Below are 20,217 nucleotides of genomic sequence, written 5' to 3' on the forward strand. Positions count from 1 at the left end.
TGCCGCAAGCTGAGACTGCATAGTCTGCAGCATGGACCACTTAGGGTCTACCGTGGTTGGAGCAGCAACAGGCGGAGCAGGAGCCTGTTGTGGAACCACTCTACCTCTCTTGGGAGGTGTGCAGTCATCGGTAGACTGCGGCGAGTCCGAACTGACCCAGTGGCTACACCTGGGCCGTTGGACTCGCTCGGAAGGGACCTTACGTTTGAGCGGTCGTGAGACCTTGGTCCATCGTTTCCTCCTGGAAACCTCTTCCACAGACGAGGAATGTAAGGGCTCATTCGTCTGTATGTGGATGGGACGATCTTTGACAGATACGTCCGCAACCACTGAGGATACATCCGTGCGCCGATCAAGGCCTGCCGAACCCTTTGGTCCTTCGACATTGCTTCTCCCCTGGGCTTGGGAGCTTGCAAGAGGTCCCGGACTGGGAGGACGACTGGCACGCACAGATGTACCCTCATGCGCAACACTGACACTGACACTTTTCACATCACTAGCACTGATAACACTTCCCACTGCACTTTTCGCTTTCAGCTCTTTGACATCTGCCAAAAGCTGATTACGGTCATGAGCCAAAGACTCCACTTTGTCACCGAGAGCCTGAATGGCACGCAACATATCCGCCATGGATGGCTGAGCACTAGTAGCAGGTTCGGGAGTCACCACTACAGGGGAAGGAAAAGGTTGAGGGGCATGGGGAGAGGAAAAATCCACAGAGCGAGAAGAACTCCTCCTGATTCTCTCCTTCTCTAACCTACGTGCATATTTAAGGAATTCGTTAAAATCGAATTCCGAAAGCCCAGCGCATTCCCCACATCGATCTTCCAATTGACAGGATTTACCCCTACAATTGGAACAAACGGAGTGAGGATCTATAGAGGCCTTCGGAAGACGCCTAGCACAAGCCCTAACGCTACACTGCCTGTACTTAGGGGCTTGAGACTGGTCAGACATCTTGAATTGAGAAGTAGTCAAGGGGGAATTCCAAAATCTAGCAAAGTTCGTTAACAATTAATCCAAATTAATTCCAAAAGCTTGCTAAGCTAATGATAAAGCTTCCTGAATAGCGAAGGCTAAACTCTAGAGCGAATACATCACCAAATCGTGAACAACAACTCCAGAATCAACAGCGTATCCAAGTAGGTCTTGCCGGCGGCACGACAGAGGAAAAATTGAGTTCTTGTTGACAAGAAGTACTTGAGTACCTACTCACAGATGGCGCTGTTGTGTACACCCCCACCTGTATAGCGATCGCTGGCGTATCCCGACCTTAGATTTCTGTCGGGCAACGGAGTTGACAGCTACATGATCATCGGGTAAGATTAATATTGAAAACTTAAAGTGCAAGGTGAAGCTGCTAGTGGGGATTCACCTGCCCCAGTTTCTCCAGCATCTTCTGCACCTTCCTCTCCACAATAAACCAGTCTCTCCGTCCCTTGCAACATCCCTTCCAGTGTGCAAGCCAACCATAGGAATAAGGTAAGGAATTGTTCTCTTTTTTTTCATTGACATTTACTTTAATTCATGTGGTAAGGAATTGTTTTCTTTTTTTTTATTGATATTTACTTTAATTCATGTGGTAAGGAATTGTTTTCTTTTTTTATTGATATTTACTTTAATTCATGTGGTAAGGAATTGTTTTCTTTTTTTTATTGATATTTACTTTAATTCATGTGGTAAGGAATTGTTTTCTTTTTTTATTGATATTTACTTTAATTCATGTGGTAAGGAATTGTTTTCTTTTTTTTTATTGATATTTACTTTAATTCATGTGGTAAGGAATTGTTTTCTTTTTTTATTGATATTTACTTTAATTCATGTGGTAAGGAATTGTTTTCTTTTTTTATTGATATTTACTTTAATTCATGTGGTAAGGAATTGTTTTCTCTTTTTCTAATATTGTTTTTATGTCATTTGATACATTTTATTATAGTACAGTATACAGTAATACTTTACAGTACAGTACAGTACGTATATTTATGGTGTTCCGACTTACACGGAAATTCGGGTTACACCGCGTCTTAAGAACGGATCAGCGTCGTAACCCGAGGACCCCCTGTACTTGCTAAGCAACAACCCTAGTTGGAAAAGCAGGATGCTATAAGCCCAGGGGCTTCAATAGGGAAAACAGCTCAGTGAGGAAAGGAAACCATGAAAAATGAATAAATTTTAAGAGCAACAACATTAAAATAAATGTCTCCTATATAAACTATAATAACTAACAAAACAAGAGGAAGAGAAATAAGACAGAATAGTGTGACCCGAGTGTACCGTCAGCAAGAGAACTTTAACCCAAGACAGTGGAAGACCATGGTACAGAGGCAATGGCACTACCCAAGATCAGAGAGCAATGGTTTGATTTTGGAGTGTCATTCTCCTAGAAGAGCTGCTTACCACAGTTAAAGAGTCTCTTCTACCCTTACCAAGAGGAAAGTGGCCACTGAACAATTACAGTACAGTAAGAAGAAATATGTTGCCAGGTATATGAGGACAGAGGAGAATATGTAAAGAATAGGTCAGACTATTCGGAGTGTGTATAGGCAAACGGGAAAATGAACCGTAACCAGAGAAAAGGATCCAATGTACTACTGTCTAGCCAGTCAAAAGACCCCATAACTCTCTAGTGGTAGTATCTCAACGAGGGTTTGTATTCATGTCGGAACAAACTAGGACTTGTAAAGTAATGGTTTGTGGAGATAAAATATTTTCGAGCAATATATTACATATTTCAAGGAATAACAGAACCAACAAAATCAATCCCTTTTTCTTCACTGACTTTGGATCATGGCCAGAAGGATATAGACTGTGCAGATCTGCATATCCAGGTTCACCAGCTTTTACTTTTTCCCAAATTAGATCAGGATGGTTGCACAGCTTCTTTAGACTCGTTATGGCTGCCAAAGCTGTATTGCCCAATCGACCATTTCCATCTGTTGAGGAAATATTTATACAATGCTTAACCATTCAGCAAAATTCTTTTAATTACTGTAATATGAATAAAATATCCTCCAATCTTTTTATATATAGTTTCTGTAAAGATGATATCTTAATTATAAAATAAATTTTTGAATATACTTACCCGGTGAATATATAGCTGCAACTCTGTTGCTCGACAGACAAAAAACTGTACAAAAAAAAACTCGCCAGCAATCGCTATACAGGTTGCGGGTGTGCCCATCAGCGCCAACTGTCGGCCAGATACCAAACTCCATGTAAACAAAGACTCAATTTTCTCCTCGTCCCACTGCGTCTCTATTGGGGAGGAAGGGAGGGTCATTTAATTTATATATTCACCGGGTAAGTATATTCAAAAATTTATTTTATAATTAAAATATCATTTTTAAATATTTAACTTAGCCGGTGAATATATAGCTGATTCACACCCAGGATGGTGGGTAGAGACCAGTAAAATATGTTTACATTTTATGAGCTAAGAGTTTTTATTTCATTTTAGAAGTTATCAAAATAACAAAAACAAAATAAATAGGTACCTGGTAAGGAAGTCGACTTGAACGATTACTCTGCCTTATAAGTACGTCTTCCTTACGGAGCCTCGCGATCCTCTTAGGATGCTGATAGACCCCTAGGAGCTGAAGTATCAAGGGCTGCAACCCATACAACAGGACCTCATCAAACCCCTAATCTGGGCGCTCTCAAGAAATGACTTTGACCACCCGCCAAATCAACCAGGATGCGAAAGGCTTCTTAGCCTTCCGGACAACCCATAAAAAACAACATTAAAAACATTTCAAGAGACAGATTAAAAGGATATGGAATTAGGGAATTGTAGTGGTTGAGCCCTCACCCACTACTGCACTCGCTGCTACGAATGGTCCCAGTGTGTAGCAGTTCTCGTAAAGAGACTGGACATCCTTTAGATAAAAAGACGCGAACACTGACTTGCTTCTCCAATAGGTTGCGTCCATTATACTTCGCAGAGATCTATTTTGCTTAAAGGCCACGGAAGTTGCTACAGCTCTAACTTCGTGCGTCTTCACCTTAAGCAAAGCTCGGTCTTCCTCACTCAGATGTGAATGAGCTTCTCGTATTAACAATCTGATAAAGTATGATAAAGCATTCTTTGACATAGGCAAAGATGGTTTCTTAACTGAACACCATAAAGCTTCAGATTGGCCTCGTAAAGGTTTGGTACGCTTTAAATAGAACTTAAGAGCTCTAACAGGGCATAAGACTCTTTCTAGTTCATTGCCTACGATCTCCGATAAGCTGGGAATATCGAAAGATTTAGGCCAAGGCCGAGAAGGCAGCTCATTTTTGGCTAGAAAACCAAGTTGCAGCGAACAGGTGGCTTTTTCTGACGAAAATCCGATGTTCTTGCTGAAGGCATGAATCTCACTGACTCTTTTAGCCGAGGCTAAGCATACCAGGAAAAGAGTCTTTAGAGTGAGATCTTTCGGGGAGGCTGATTGTAACGGCTCAAACCTGTCTGACATGAGGAATCTTAGCACCACGTCTAAATTCCATCCAGGGGTAGCCAAACGACGCTCCTTGGTGGTCTCAAAAGACTTAAGGAGGTCTTGAAGATCTTTATTGTTGGAAAGATCTAAGCCTCTATGCCGGAAGACCGATGCCAACATGCTTCTGTAGCCCTTGATAGTGGGAGCTGAAAGGGATCGTCCTTTTCTCAGGTATAAGAGAAAATCAGCTATTTGAGCTACAGAGGTACTGGTCGAGGATACAGAAACTGACTTGCACCAGTCTCGGAAGACTTCCCACTTCGACTGGTAGACTCTAATGGTGGACGCTCTCCTTGCTCTAGCAATCGCACTGGCTGCCTCCTTCGAAAAGCCTCTAGCTCTCGAGAGTCTTTCGATAGTCTGAAGGCAGTCAGACGAAGAGCGAGGAGGCTTTGGTGTACCTTCTTTACGTGAGGCTGACGTAGAAGGTCCACCCTTAGGGGAAGAGTTCTGGGAACGTCTACTAGCCATCGAAGTACCTCGGTGAACCATTCTCTCGCGGGCCAGAGGGGAGCAACTAACGTCAACCTTGTCCCTTCGTGAGAGGCGAACTTCTGCAGTACCTTGTTGACAATCTTGAACGGTGGGAATGCGTAGAGATCCAGATGTGACCAATCTAGGAGGAAGGCATCTATATGTATTGCTGCTGGGTCCGGGACTGGGGAGCAATAGATTGGAAGCCTCTTGGTCAGCGAGGTTGCAAAGAGATCTATGGTTGGTTGGCCCCAAGTGGCCCAAAGTCTCTTGCACACATCCTTGTGGAGGGTCCATTCTGTTGGAATTACTTGCCCTTTCCGACTGAGACAATCTGCTATGACATTCAAGTTGCCTTGGATGAACCTCGTTACTAGGGAGATGTCTTGACCTTTTGACCAGATGAGCAGGTCCCTTGCGATCTCGTACAACATCAGTGAGTGGGTACCTCCTTGTTTGGAGATGTACGCCAAGGCCGTGGTGTTGTCTGAGTTTACTTCCACCACTTTGCCTCGAAGGAGAGACTTGAAGCTTTTCAAGGCCAGATGTACTGCCAACAGCTCCTTGCAGTTGATATGCATGCTCCTCTGACTCGAGTTCCACAGTCCTGAGCATTCCCGACCGTCTAGTGTCGCGCCCCAGCCCACGTCCGATGCGTCCGAGAAGAGAACGTGGTGGGGAGTCTGAACAGCCAGGGGAAGACCCTCTCTTAGGTTGATATTGTCCTTCCACCAAGTCAGACAAGACTTTATCTTTTCGGAAATCGGGATCGAGACCGTTTCTAGCGTCTTGTCCTTTTCCAGTGAAAAGCTAGATGGTATTGAAGAGGACGGAGGTGTAGTCTTCCTAGTGACACAAATTGTTCCAGGGATGACAGCGTCCCTACCAGACTCATCCACAGCCTGACTGAGCAGCGTTCCTTCTTCAGCATGTTCTGGATGAATAACAGGGCTTGATCTATTCTGGGGGCCGACGGAAAAGCCCGAAAAGCTAGACTGTGAATCTCCATCCCTAAATACACAATAGTTTGGGATGGGACCAGTTGCGACTTTTCCAAATTGACTAGGAGTCCCAATTCCTTGGTCAAATCTAGAGTCCACTTGAGATCCTTCAGACAGCGACGACTGGAAGAGTCTCTGAGAAGCCAGTCGTCCGAATAAAGGGAGGCTCGGATGTCCGATAAGTGGAGGAATTTGGCCACAGTCCTCATCAGCCTCGTAAACACGAGAGGAGCTGTGCTTAGGCCAAAGCACAGGGCCCGAAACTGGTAGACCACATTTTCGAAAACGAATCTCAGAAAAGGTTGGGAGTCTGTGTGAATGGGGACGTGGAAGTAGGCGTCCCTTAGGTCTAGCGAGACCATTCAGTCTTCCCTTCTGACCGCTGCTAAGACTGACTTTGTGGTCTCCATGGAGAACTTCGTCTTTGTGACAAAGACATTCAGAGCACTGACGTCTAGCACCGGTCTCCACCCTCCTGTCTTCTTTGAAACTAGGAAGAGGCGGTTGTAAAATCCCGGTGATTGAAGGTCCGAGACTTTGACCACCGCTCCCTTCTCTAGCAAAAGAGACACTTCCAGTTTCAGGGCTTGTCTCTTTTCTTCCTCTCTGTACCTGGGAGAGAGATCGATGGGAGACGTTGCTAGAGGGGGTTTGCGTACAAAAGGGATTTTGTACCCCTCTCTGAGTAACTTCACAGATTGTGAATCTGCGCCTCTCCTCTCCCAGGCTTGCCAGAAGTTCTTGAGTCTGGCTCCCACTGCTGTCTGAAGTTGCGGGCAGTCAGACTCTGCCCTTAGAGGACTTGGATCCTTTCCTCTTCCCTCGCTTCCCTTCGGCACGAGCACCTCCTCTGCTGGAGGCTCTGCCACGAAAGGGCGGAATAAAGCGAGACGCTGGAGTGTCTATCCTCGGTCTAGCGGAAGATGAAGGCAAAGGGGGAGCTTTGCGAGCTGAGGACGCAACTAGATCGTGAGTGTCCTTCTGCACTAACGAAGCAGCAATTTCCTTTACCAAGACTACTGGAAACAGGCACTTGGAAAGGGGAGCAAAGAGAAGTTCAGATCTCTGGCATGGTGTAACTCCAGCAGACAGGAACGAGCAGAGAGACTCTCGCTTTTTCAGGACTCCGGACGTGAATGAGGCAGCTAGCTCATTGGACCCATCACGGACGGCCTTGTCCATGCAGGACATAATGAGCAAAGAAATATCTTTATCTGTCGAAGAGATTTTCCTGCTCAGGGCTCCTAAGCACCAGTCTAAAAAGTTAAAGACTTCAAAAGCCCTAAAGATCCCTTTCATAAGGTGGTCCAGGTCCGATGGTGACCAACAAATCTTCGAGCGTCTCATGGCAAGGCGGCGGGGAGAGTCTAAAAGACTTGAGAAGTCGCCCTGGGCAGAGGCAGGAACTCCCAAGCCGAGAACTTCTCCCGTGGCATACCAGACGCTCGATCTAGAAGATAGTTTAGATGGGGGAAAGGCAAATGCTGTCTTCCCTAAACTCTTCTTGGACTCTAACCAGTCTCCTATCAGCCGCAAAGCTCTCTTAGATGAGCGTGCGAGGACGAGTCTAGTAAAGGCAGGTGCGGTAGAAGGCATGCCTAATACAAACTCTGACGGCGGAGAACGAGGAGCCACAGAAATAAACTGGTCAGGAAACAACTCTTTGAATACAGCCAAGACTTTTCTAAAGTCCAAAGATGGTTGAGTTGACTTAGGCTCGTCCAGTTCTGACTGTTGATCGTCTTGTTGTTCAGCTACATCCTCATCAGAAAGTTCCTCATCCGAAAACTGATGAGGAAACGGCAACAGAGTGGGCAACGTCTGGTTCGCTGAGTCCGGTCGCACTGGTGCATGCGTGACGGAGCCGGACGCAACGTCATGGAACTGCTGCACAGTCTGTGAACTGTCAACAACCATGGGAGCGCGAGGACGCACAGCGTCCACCCGAGACTGTCTAGACCGTCTGGGTTGTGTGGAAGCACACCGGGTTGCGGAGGTTGACGCACCGCGTCAAAACAAGTCACCTCTGATGGTTGTTGAACGTCCTGAACGTCAACAACCACCTCCGTGCGTCGCTTAACGTCAACGTGCGGCTGGCAACCCACACTGGATCGCATCGGTGGAGGAACCACCTCAACTGGTAGACGCGAGAAGGTTACCTCAGCGTCAACAGGACGCACAACCGATCGCTTGGAAGGTTGTTGGCCAGAAGGTACGGTAGCAACCTTCTCCGCATGAAAGTCCTGCATCAAAGACGTAAGCTTGGACTGCATGTCTTGCAGCAAAGCCCATTTAGGGTCTACGGGAGCAGGTGCGGCGACAGACGGGGTTAGTGACCGAAGCAGTACCGCTTTGCCTCTCTTAGGCGGTGAGCAGTCATCAGATGACGGCAACGAGTCCGAACTGACCCAGTGGCTACAACCGGGACGTTGGACTTGTCCTGAAGGGACCGATTTACGCTTTAAAGGTCGTGAGACCTTGGTCTAAAGTTTCTTACGAGAAACACCTTCAGACGACGAGGTAAAAACGGGCTCTCTCGTCTTACGTAGGTAGGGGCGATCTTGGAGAGATACGCCTGATACCATGGAGGGAACGTCTGTTCGCTGATCAAAGCCTCTCGAACCCATGCGTCGTGCGACATTGCTTCTCCCCTGGACTTGGGAACTTGCAAGAGGTCCCGGACTAGGAGGACGACAGGCACGAACAGACGAACCCTCAAGCGCAACACTGTTCACAACACTTTCACTTGGCACTTTATCACTTCCCGCGGAACTTTGGCACTTTAGCTCCTTAACATCCGCCATGAGTTGATTGCGGTCACTTGCAAGGGACTCAACTCTCTCCCCCAGGGCATGGATAGCACGCATCATGTCAGCCATCGATGGTTCCTGAGTGCTAGGAGGGGGGTTAGGAACAACCACTACAGGGGAAGGAATAGGTTGTGGGGCATGAGGAGAGGAAACATCAATAGACCTAGAAGAACTTCTCCTAATTCTATCTCTCTCTAGCCTGCGTGTGTACTTTTCAAATTCGATAAAATCGAATTCCGAAAGGCCCATGCATTCCTCACACCGATCTTCCAATTGACAGGTTTTACCCCGACAATTGGAACAAACAGTGTGAGGGTCGAGAGAAGCCTTCGGAAGACGCCTAGAACAGTCCCTAGCATTGCATTTTCTAAACTTGGGAACTTGTGAAAGGTCAGCCATTTTGAATTGGTCAAGGGAAAAGTCCAAAAAACGATCTAAGTCATCAACAATGAATCCGATACAAAAAAAGAGTTCAAGGATTTATTTGAAGAAAAACCCTGCACAGCGAAAGCTCAAAACCAGAATATAGTACTTCACCAAAGATGATGTGAAAAACTCCAGTTAGCAACAGCGAGTAAAGTACGTCTTGTCGACACGTCGACAGAGAGAAAATTGAGTCTTTGTTTACATGGAGTTTGGTATCTGGCCGACAGTTGGCGCTGATGGGCACACCCGCAACCTGTATAGCGATCGCTGGCAAGTTTTTTTTGTACAGTTTTTTGTCTGTCGAGCAACAGAGTTGCAGCTATATATTCACCGGCTAAGTTAAATATTTAAAATCCCATATTCTAAACTGAGCATTTTAATAGACATTACAATAGTTTAACGATGTAAAGCCTGATTTTATTCAATACTATCGGGATTTGAATCTCTAAATTGCAAAGAGTAAGGTGCAAATTGAATAAGAAACACTCCAGGAATTCCAATATATATATATATATATATATATATATATATATATATATATATATATATTAAAAAAAAGGAAATAGAGACAAATACCTGATATTCCTTTTTTGACAGCAGATGAGTTAATGAATGCTGTGTACATCTGCTGCTGAAGGGATGTCAGTGGACAGCAAACAACATGTTCTATTTTTACAGGTAAATACTTTGACAGAATATCGTTTGTTCGACGAATGATGCATCTGAAATGGACATTAAAATCATGCACATGAATAAACTTCTATTGATTAATTGATTACTTTGAACAAGTATAAAACTTTTATATAAACACTAATCATCACCCAGTCACATACAAAAAACTGTCTATGGTAGTAATTTGGAAAACAACTCCCCAACCACCAAAAGTTCTGTTTTTGCTCTTTTTTTTAATCATTCTATGTCATGACAAAGAATTTAAAGAGTAATGACTTCTAAAAATCATAGTTGCTAAGATCCCAAAAAAATTTACTCCAGAATTGGCTATTAAATGGGTTTATGATCTAGTAAAACCAGATCAAGGTTAAAAAGACCTGGTAGGAGGAAAGTTTCCATGGTACTTAATACCCCAACTCTCAGATGCTCTGGCACACAAAGTGCCTTTGTGAAATTTATTTTGAATGGACATGCACCTCTGGAAAAAAAAAATGCTTTGGTAGCATTTTTCCAGTCTTCTCATTGGAAATATGCTTTCCAATACAAAGTTTGATGTTGGATTTAATAGTAATTATTGTTCAAATAATGTCTTTAGTGATCCCAAAGATTTGGAAAAATGTTTCTTCCCCGCACTTAGCATTTCCAAGACCTACTTTCTGGATTACCATCATTACTAGAAAAATTCATGATACAGTATCTTGAATTCAAGACACTCGGTTGAAAGTATCATACTATAAAAATCTGGAGTAAAAAATATGCAGAGTTAATCCAGTACTTCTGTTAACCTTTACCTCTTGGAGAAATATTGTGTGCAGTAAGCTATAAGTACATAAATAGTCAAGAACAGATTACCCAATCTTAATTACTATTTCTATACTCACCTAGCATTCATAATGCCTCCTCCTTGAAGTTGGATAAATGTCAATGTCTAATCTAAAACCTATAAATCTTCCATTTTTCTTTTTTTCTGCAATACAGTACTATATAGTTTTTGTCCTACTAGTGGAGCACTGAGAATAAATAGAAGTGTATATGGAAATGAGGTAAATTGAAAAAATAAAAAAATAAAATATTTGTGATACAGGCCAGTTATACCACAACACCTCAAAATCAAAAACTAACCTGTTGACTATTCCAATTAGCTCTTCTAGTTTTTGTTTACCAATTTCATGATCTTTCTCTGATGCTTCTGAATCCCTACTTCTTAAAATTGGTCTCTCAAACTTTCGCCGGAACTCCTGTGCTGTTCCCAGAATCCCAGCATTTACAAAATGTACGAGTGAAAAATATTCCAGCAAGTCATTTTGAATAGGTGTTCCTGATATCAATATACGGCGTTTCGCTTTTAAATCCATGAGAGCTTGGTACGTCTGATTCTCACAATTCTTTAAACGATGACCCTGAAATGAAAAGCAAGTTTTGAATAGCTAAGATCCATGAACTATAATAAAAACTAATTTCCTTCTTTAATCATCCTTGCCATCAACCTTTCTAGACAATATCAATAATGTTATCAATTATTTGGAAATTTTCTACAACATTCTTTTATACCAACCGAGTTATGGCAATGACAAGTAACAGGACTGTTGATGTCCAGCGTCTACTGTATGTTAGCAGCTGAACCAAAATACCCTAAGAGATATTGGCTGTTAATCAAAATTTTAGGTAAGGTAGGTTTGACACTTGTTTCCTCTGTAAAAAATAATGCTGCTTCTAAAAAATCAATTTTATTGACCATATTCAAGACAAAATGGTAATTTTGACCTTTCTTATGCAAATTTTGACCTTTTTCAAGGTCAGATATACAGTATTTTGTTATGAAAAACACCTATACAGTATATATGTCAAATGATATATATCAAATGAAAGATCATTTTATGTAGGGTTCAGAATTGAAAAATGTTATTTTTATTACTAAAATAAATTTTTGAATATACTTACCCGATGATCATGTAGCTGTCAACTCCGTTGCCCGACAGAAATCTACGGTCGGGATACGCCAGCGATCGCTTATACAGGTGGGGGTGTACTCACCAGCGCCATCTGTGGTCAGGTACTCCAGTACTTCTTGTCAACAAGACCTCAATTTTCTCCTCGGTCCACTGGTTCTCTATGGGGAGGAAGGGCGGGTCATTTAAATCATGATCATCGGGTAAGTATATTCAAAAATTTATTTTAGTAATAAAAATAACATTTTTCAATATTAATCTTACCCGATGATCATGTAGCTGATTCACACCCAGGGTGGTGGGTGGAGACCAGTATACATGTTAACAAAGAAGCTAAGTATCCCGTATTTCATTTTTATTAGTTATTCAAAATAACAATAAAAAACAAATAAGTACCTGGTAAGGAAGTCGACTTGAACCATTACTCTGCCTTTAATAAGTACGTCTTCCTTACTGAGCGTAGCGGTCCTCTTAGGATGCTGAACGACTCTTAGGTGGCTAAAGTATAAAGGGCTGCAACCCATACTAAAGGACCTCATCATAACCTCTAACCTAGGCGCTTCTCAAGAAAGAATTGACCACCCGCCAAATCAACCAGGATGCGGAAGGCTTCTTAGCCGACCGTACAACCCAAAAACAACAATAAAAGCAATCAAGAGAAAGGTTAAAAAAGGTTATGGGATTATGGGAATGTAGTGGCTGAGCCCTCACCTACTACTGCACTCGCTGCTACGAATGGTCCCAGGGTGTAGCAGTTCTCGTAAAGAGACTGGACATCTTTGAGATAGAATGATGCGAACACTGACTTGCTTCTCCAATAGGTTGCATCCATAACACTCTGCAGAGAACGGTTCTGTTTGAAGGCCACTGAAGTAGCCACAGCTCTCACTTCATGTGTCCTTACCTTCAGTAAAGCAAGGTCTTCTTCCTTCATATGAGAATGAGCTTCTCTAATCAGAAGCCTGATGTAGTAAGAAACTGCCTGAATGGCACGTAAAACATCAGACATATCAGGCTGAGCACAAAAAGTAGGTTCGGGGGTAGCCACTACAGGGGGAGGAAAAGGTTGAGGATCATGGGGTGAGGAATAAAGCGAAGAGCGAGCCGAACTCCTCCTAACTCTCTCTCTCTCTAACTTAGTGGTATACTTTAGGAATCGAACAAAATCAAGTTCCGAAAGTCCGGCGCATTCCTCACATCGATCTTCCAACTGACAGGATTTTCCCCTACAGTCGGAACAAACGGTGTGAGGATCAACCGAGGCCTTCGGAATACGCCTAATACAAGTCCTACATCGTCTTTGGGGAGGGGCTTGAGAAAGGTCGGACATCTTGAATCAAAGAACAGTCAAGGGGGATTCCAATTTAAAGCAAAAGATCGTTAACCATTAATCAAATCAATATAAAAGCTATCTAAGCTAATAGACAAGTTTCCAGTATAGCGAAAGCTGAAATCTTAGAGCAATACTTCACCAAAAACCGTGAACAAGACTCCAAAATTATAAGCGTATCCATATAGGTCTTGCCGGAAGCACGACAGAGGAAAAATTGAGGTGGTGTCAACAAGAAGTACTGCAGTACCTGGCCACAGGTGGCGCTGGTGAGTACACCCCCTTCTAGTATAGTGATCGCTGGCGTATCCCTTCCGTAGAATTCTGTCGGGCAACGGAGTTGACAGCTACATGATTATCGGGTAAGTTTAATATTGAAAACTAGGCGCTTCTCAAGAAAGAATTGACCACCCGCCAAATCAACCAGGATGCGGAAGGCTTCTTAGCCGACCGTACAACCCAAAAACAACAATAAAAGCAATCAAGAGAAAGGTTAAAAAAAGGTTATGGGATTATGGGAATGTAGTGGCTGAGCCCTCACCTACTACTGCACTCGCTGCTACGAATGGTCCCAGGGTGTAGCAGTTCTCGTAAAGAGACTGGACATCTTTGAGATAGAATGATGCGAACACTGACTTGCTTCTCCAATAGGTTGCATCCATAACACTCTGCAGAGAACGGTTCTGTTTGAAGGCCACTGAAGTAGCCACAGCTCTCACTTCATGTGTCCTTACCTTCAGTAAAGCAAGGTCTTCTTCCTTCATATGAGAATGAGCTTCTCTAATCAGAAGCCTGATGTAGTAAGAAACTGCGTTCTTAGACATTGGTAGCGAAGGCTTCTTAACAGCACACCATAAGGCTTCTGATTGTCCTCGTAAAGGCTTTGACCTTTTCAGATAGTACCTAAGAGCTCTGACTGGGCAAAGTACTCTCTCCAGCTCGTTACCCACCAAGTTAGATAGGCTAGGGATCTCGAACGATTTAGGCCAAGGACGTGAAGGAAGCTCGTTTTTAGCCAAAAAACCGAACTGCAAGGAACATGTAGCCGTTTCCGATGTGAAACCTATGTTCCTGCTGAAGGCGTGGATCTCACTTACTCTCTTAGCTGTTGCTAGGCATACTAGGAAAAGAGTTTTTAATGTGAGGTCCTTGAAAGAGGCTGATTGTAGCGGTTCAAATCTAGATGACATCAGGAACCTTAGGACCACGTCTAGATTCCAGCCTGGAGTGGACAACCGACGTTCCTTAGAGGTCTCAAAAGACCTAAGGATGTCCTGCAGATCTTTGTTGGAGGAAAGATCCAAGCCTCTGTGGCGGAAAACCGCTGCCAACATACTTCTATAACCCTTGATCGTAGGAGCTGATAGGGATCTAACGTTCCTTAGATGTAACAGGAAGTCAGCAATTTGGGTTACAGTGGTACTGGTAGAGGAAACTGCATTGGCCCTGCACCAGCTTCGGAAGACTTCCCACTTAGATTGATAGACTCTGCGAGTGGATATCCTCCTTGCTCTGGCAATCGCTCTGGCTGCCTCCTTCGAAAAGCCTCTAGCTCTTGAGAGTCTTTCGATAGTCTGAAGGCAGTCAGACGAAGAGCGTGGAGGCTTGGGTGTACCTTCTTGACGTGAGGTTGACGCAGAAGGTCCACTCTTAGAGGGAGAGTCCTGGGAACGTCGACCAGCCATTGCAGTACCTCTGTGAACCATTCTCTTGCGGGCCAGAGGGGAGCAACCAACGTCAGCCGTGTCCCTTTGTGAGAGACGAACTTCTGAAGAACCCTGTTGATGATCTTGAACGGCGGGAATGCATACAGGTCGAGATGGGACCAATCCAGCAGAAAGGCATCCATGTGAACTGCTGCCGGGTCTGGAATCGGGGAACAGTACAATGGGAGCCTCTTGGTCATCGAGGTAGCGAACAGATCTAGTGTTGGCTGACCCCACAGGGCCCAAAATCTGTTGCAAACGTTCTTGTGAAGGGTCCACTCTGTGGGGATGACTTGACCCTTCCGGCTGAGGCGATCTGCCATGACATTCATATCGCCCTGAATGAACCTCGTTGCCAGCGTGAGCTTTCGACTTTTTGACCAAATGAGGAGGTCCCTTGCGATCTCGAACAGCTTCCTCGAATGAGTCCCTCCCTGCTTGGAGATGTACGCCAAGGCTGTGGTGTTGTCGGAGTTCACCTCCACCACCTTGTTTAGCTGGAGGGACTTGAAAGTTCATTAAGGCCAGATGAACCGCCAACAACTCCTTGCAATTGATATGAAGCGTTTTCTGTTCCTGATTCCATATCCCTGAGCATTCCTGTCCGTCCAATGTCGCGCCCCAGCCCGAGTCTGATGCGTCCGAGAAGAGATGATGGTCGGGGGTCTGAACAGCTAACGAAAGACCTTCCTTGAGAAGAATGCTGTTCTTCCACCACGTTAGAGTAGCCCTCATCTCTTTGGAAACAGGAATTGAGACCGTCTCGAGCGTCATATCCTTGTTCCAGTGAGCTGCCAGATGGTACTGAAGGGGGCGGAGGTGGAGTCTCCCTAACTCGATGAACAGGGCTAGCGATGAAAGAGTCCCTGTTAGACTCATCCACTGCCTCACCGAGCATCGGTTCCTCCTCAGCATGCTCAGGATGCACTCCAGGGCTTGGTTGATTCTTGGGGCCGACGGAAAAGCCCGAAAAGCTCGACTCTGAATCTCCATACCCAGGTAAACGATGGACTGGGAAGGAACGAGCTGGGACTTCTCTAAATTGACCAGGAGGCCCAGTTCCTTGGTCAGATCCATAGTCCATCTGAGACTCTCCAGACAGCGACGACTTGTGGGAGCTCTTAAAAGCCAGTCGTCTAAATAAAGGGAGGCTCTGATGTCTGCCAAGTGAAGGAATTTCGCAATATTCCTCATCAGTCGCGTAAACACAAGAGGTGCCGTGGTCAGGCCAAAGCACAGGGCTTGGAACTGGTACACAACCTCTCCAAAGACGAATCTCAGAAAAGGTTGGGAGTCTGGATGGATGGGAACGTGAAAGTAGGCATCTTTCAGATCTAACGAGACCATCCAGTCCTCCTGCCTGACCGCTGCTAGGACCGACTTCGTCGTCTCCATTGTGAACGTCTGCTTGGTGACATAAGCATTGAGCGTACTGACGTCCAGCACCGGTCTCCAACCTCCTGTCTTCTTGGCCACCAGGAAGAGACGGTTGTAAAAGCCCGGGGATTGATGGTCCCGAACTATCACCACTGCCTCCTTCTGTAGCAGGAGCGACACCTCTTGTTGTAACGCTAGCCTCTTGTCCTTCTCCTTGTAGTTGGGAGAGAGGTTGATGGGAGAAGTGGTCAGAGGGGGATTGCGGCAGAACGGAATTATGTATCCCTCCCTTAGCCACTTGACAGACTGAGCGTCTGCACCTCTGCTCTCCCAGGCTTGCCAGAAGGTCTTGAGTCTGGCTCCTACAGCTGTCTGGAGAGGAAGGAAGTCAAAGCTTGTTTTTCGTGGACTTGGCACCCTTCTTTGACTTGCCCCGTTGACTGTCTGCACGGGTACTTCCTCTACTGGAGGCTCTACCACGAAAGGGCGGAATGAACCTAGTAGCAGGTGTATCAGCAACAGGGGTGCGGTAAGATCTAGGCACGGAAGGTAAGGTTTTCGCCTTACGTGCTGAAGAAGCCATGAGGTCATGTGTATCCTTCTGGATAAGAGCCGCAGCCATCCCCTTGATTAACTCCTCCGGAAACAGGAACTTGGAGAGAGGAGCAAACAGTAACTCTGACCTCTGGCAAGGGGTGATACCAGTCAATAAGTAGGTGCATAGATGTTCCCTTTTCTTGAGGACTCCTGAGACAAAAATAGCCGCAAGTTCGCCAGAACCATCGCGAATTGCTTTGTCCATACTGGACATGATCAGCATGGCCGCGTCTTTGTCAGAAGGAGCAGTCTTCCTGCTTAAGGCTCCTAGACTCCAATCGAGGAAGTTAAAAATTTCGAAGGCGCGAAAGACTCCCTTCATCAAGTGGTCCAGATCTGAAAAGGACCAGCAGACCTTCGAGCGTCTCATAGCCGACCTGCGGGGAGAGTCAACCAAACTTGAGAAGTCGGCCTGGGCAGAGGCAGGAACCCCCAAGCCAGGTTCCTCTCCCGTGGCATACCAGACGCCCGACTTAGAAGCAAGCTTAGGAGGAGGAAACACAAAAGAGGTCCTTCCCAGTTGCTGCTTGGACTGCAACCAATCCCCCAAAACCCTCAAAGCTCTCCTTGATGATCTGGCGAGGACAAGCTTGGTGTAGGCAGGCGAAGTAGACTGCATGCCCAGAGAAAACTCGGAGGGAGGAGAACGAGGGGTTGCAGACACGAAGTGTTCAGGGTACAACTCTCTGAACAGAGCCAGGACCTTGCGAAAGTCTAAGGAAGGAGGCGAAGACTTGTGTCCTTCCACCTCAGATGGAGGATCATCCAGATGGGCAGCTTCATCCTCAGAAACCTCATCGCCTGAGAGTTGAGTAGCGAGAGGTAAAGGCAGAGTGGCAGGCTGAATGGCTGAATCCTGCAGAACGGGTTGTAAGGCATGAGGCTCATGCTGCATGGCATGCGGCTCAAGCTGCATGGGATGAGGCTCATGCTGCATAGAATGCGGCTGCTGCATGGTATGAGGCTCGTGCTGCATGGGTTGAGGAGGATGCCTCATAGCATGAGGCTCCTGCCTCAAGGGTTGAGGAGGTTGCTGCATAGCATGAGGCTCCTGCCTCAAGGGTGGAGGAGGTTGCCGCATAGCCTGAGGCTCCTGCCTCAGGGGTTGAGGAGGTTGTCGCAAAGCATGAGGCTCCTCCCTCATGGGTTGAGGAGGTTGCCGCATAGTGCTGGAACCTGGCAACTCCCGATGCGGCTGCATCTGACAGGGAGGACTGCGTAAAGGTGGAGGAGCGCTCGCAGGAGGAGGGGTGCTAACCTTCTCTGCCTGATACTCCTGCATCAAAGCCGCAAGCTGAGACTGCATAGTCTGCAGCATTGACCACTTGGGGTCCACAGTGGTTGGAGCAGAGGCCTGTTGAGGCACCACTCTACCTCTCTTGGGAGGTGTGCAGTCATCAGATGACTGCGGCGAGTCCGAACTGGCCCAGTGGCTACACCTGGGCCGTTGGACTAGCTCGGAAGGGACCTTACGTTTGATAGGTCGTGAGACCTGGGTCCACCGTTTCCTCCTGGAAACCTCTTCCGCAGACGAGGAATTTAAGGGCTCATTCGTCTGGGAGTGGAAGTGACGATCTCTATCAGATACGCCCGCAACCACTGAGGATACAACTGTGCGCCGATCAAGGCCTGCCGAACCCTTTTGCCCTTCGACGTTGCTTCTCCCCTGGGCTTGGGAGCTTGCAAGAGGTCCCGGACTGGGAGGACGACTGGCACGCACAGAAGTATCCTCATGCGCAACACTGACACTGACACTATGCACAGCACTGGCACTAACACTTCCCACTGCACTCTTCACTTTAAGCTCCTTGACATCTGCCAAGAGAAGATTGTGGTCACTAACTAACGACTCCACCTTATCACCAAGAGCCTGAATGGCACGCAACATATCCGTCATATCAGGCTGAGCACTCGTAGCAGGTTCGGGGGTCACCACCACAGGGGAAGGAAAAGGTTGAGGGACATGGGGAGAGGAATAAACCAAAGAGCGAGAAGAACTCCTCCTAACTCTCTCCTTCTCTAACCTAGTTGTATATTTGAGGAATTCATTAAATTCGAATTCCGAAAGCCCAGCACATTCCCCACATCGATCTTCCAATTGACAGGATTTTCCCCTACAATCGGAACAAAGGGTGTGAGGATCAACAGAGGCCTTCGGAAGACGCCTATTACAAGTCCTAACACTACATCGCCTATATTTAGGAGCTTGAGAGTGGTCGGACATCTTGAATTTAGGGAACAGTCAAGGGGGAATTCCAAAGTAAAGCAAAGATCGTTAACCAATAAATCAAATTAATTCCAAAAGCTATCTAAGCTAAGGGAAAAGCTTCCTGTACAGCGAAGGCTAAATTTTAGAGCAAATACTTCACCAAAACCGTGAACAAAAGACTCCAAAATCAACAGCGTATCCATGTAGGTCTTGCCGGCGGCACGACAGAGGAAAAATTGAGGTCTTGTTGACAAGAAGTACTGGAGTACCTGACCACAGATGGCGCTGGTGAGTACACCCCCACCTGTATAAGCGATCGCTGGCGTATCCCGACCGTAGATTTTTGTCGGGCAACGGAGTTGACAGCTACATGATCATCGGGTAAGATTAATATTGAAAATTATAATTTAACAACTAGAGACATTTAAAGGTTATCCTATTTATTGTAAGAAAATCATAATTCTTTAGAAACTTGGTGCAATTTAGTACTCATGAAGGATTATTGATGGCTGTTGGCATTTTCAATTATACATCAAAAACTTTCTTAAAGAATTCAAAAGGATGACATAGTACCCCATTTCATTTCACTTATACGTAAGAAAGTTATTTTAGGTTTTATACATAGTTCTAATTCCATAGCCCTACAGTACTGTAAAAAACGAGCATAATGTACCTCACGTTTGCATGCATATATATTATTTATTTTTCTTGTAGATGGACGATTTGAAAGTATCATTGCAATTCATTTTGCACGTAAAAGGCGATAAAGAACACGTTCGGGGTAGAGTAATTACAGTCACAGAGCAGATGCGGAGAACTGCTACTGATATTGCTTAAGCAAGCAGCTGTAGTGAACGACACCTCGTAGTAACGGGGGATTTTGAGGAGGGAGAAGTTTAATTGGAAAGGGATCTGTGGTAGTGGTATCACTCGCCCCAGTTTTAATACCGACACCCTTTAGGAGTGAGCGAGCTGGATATATTCCTAGCATTCCATGCAACTTTTTTCTCTAGTATATTTAGCAGTATTTATACCTTTGAAATGGTGCTTTAAGGAGCATTTCACTGGGCGACACAGGTTCCTCGCCCAGAAATAGATTTTTCCTTCGTCAAAATCCCTTATTTGTACGTCCATTGATTTTAGTTCTGAGCCAGTACCTTCTTAGGACTTTCACAGTAGTTGGTA

General features: G+C 45.5%; 1 protein-coding gene across 1 annotated transcript in view; it reads right to left on the reverse strand.

Annotated features, from left to right (window-relative positions):
• okr (DNA repair and recombination protein RAD54-like okr) overlaps positions 1–20,217 on the reverse strand; it is a 127,321-nt gene that overhangs the window by 54,641 nt on the left and 52,463 nt on the right. Inside the window, exons 8-10 of the mRNA XM_068390821.1 lie at positions 10,987–11,264; positions 9,769–9,914; positions 2,780–2,933 (exon numbers count right to left, since the gene is read on the reverse strand). Of these exons, the coding sequence (XP_068246922.1) occupies positions 2,780–2,933; positions 9,769–9,914; positions 10,987–11,264 (578 nt within the window). The remainder of the gene's footprint in view (positions 1–2,779; positions 2,934–9,768; positions 9,915–10,986; positions 11,265–20,217) is intronic.

This window comes from Palaemon carinicauda, chromosome 17 (assembly GCF_036898095.1).
Source record: "Palaemon carinicauda isolate YSFRI2023 chromosome 17, ASM3689809v2, whole genome shotgun sequence".
NCBI classification, from domain to species: domain Eukaryota; kingdom Metazoa; phylum Arthropoda; class Malacostraca; order Decapoda; family Palaemonidae; genus Palaemon; species Palaemon carinicauda.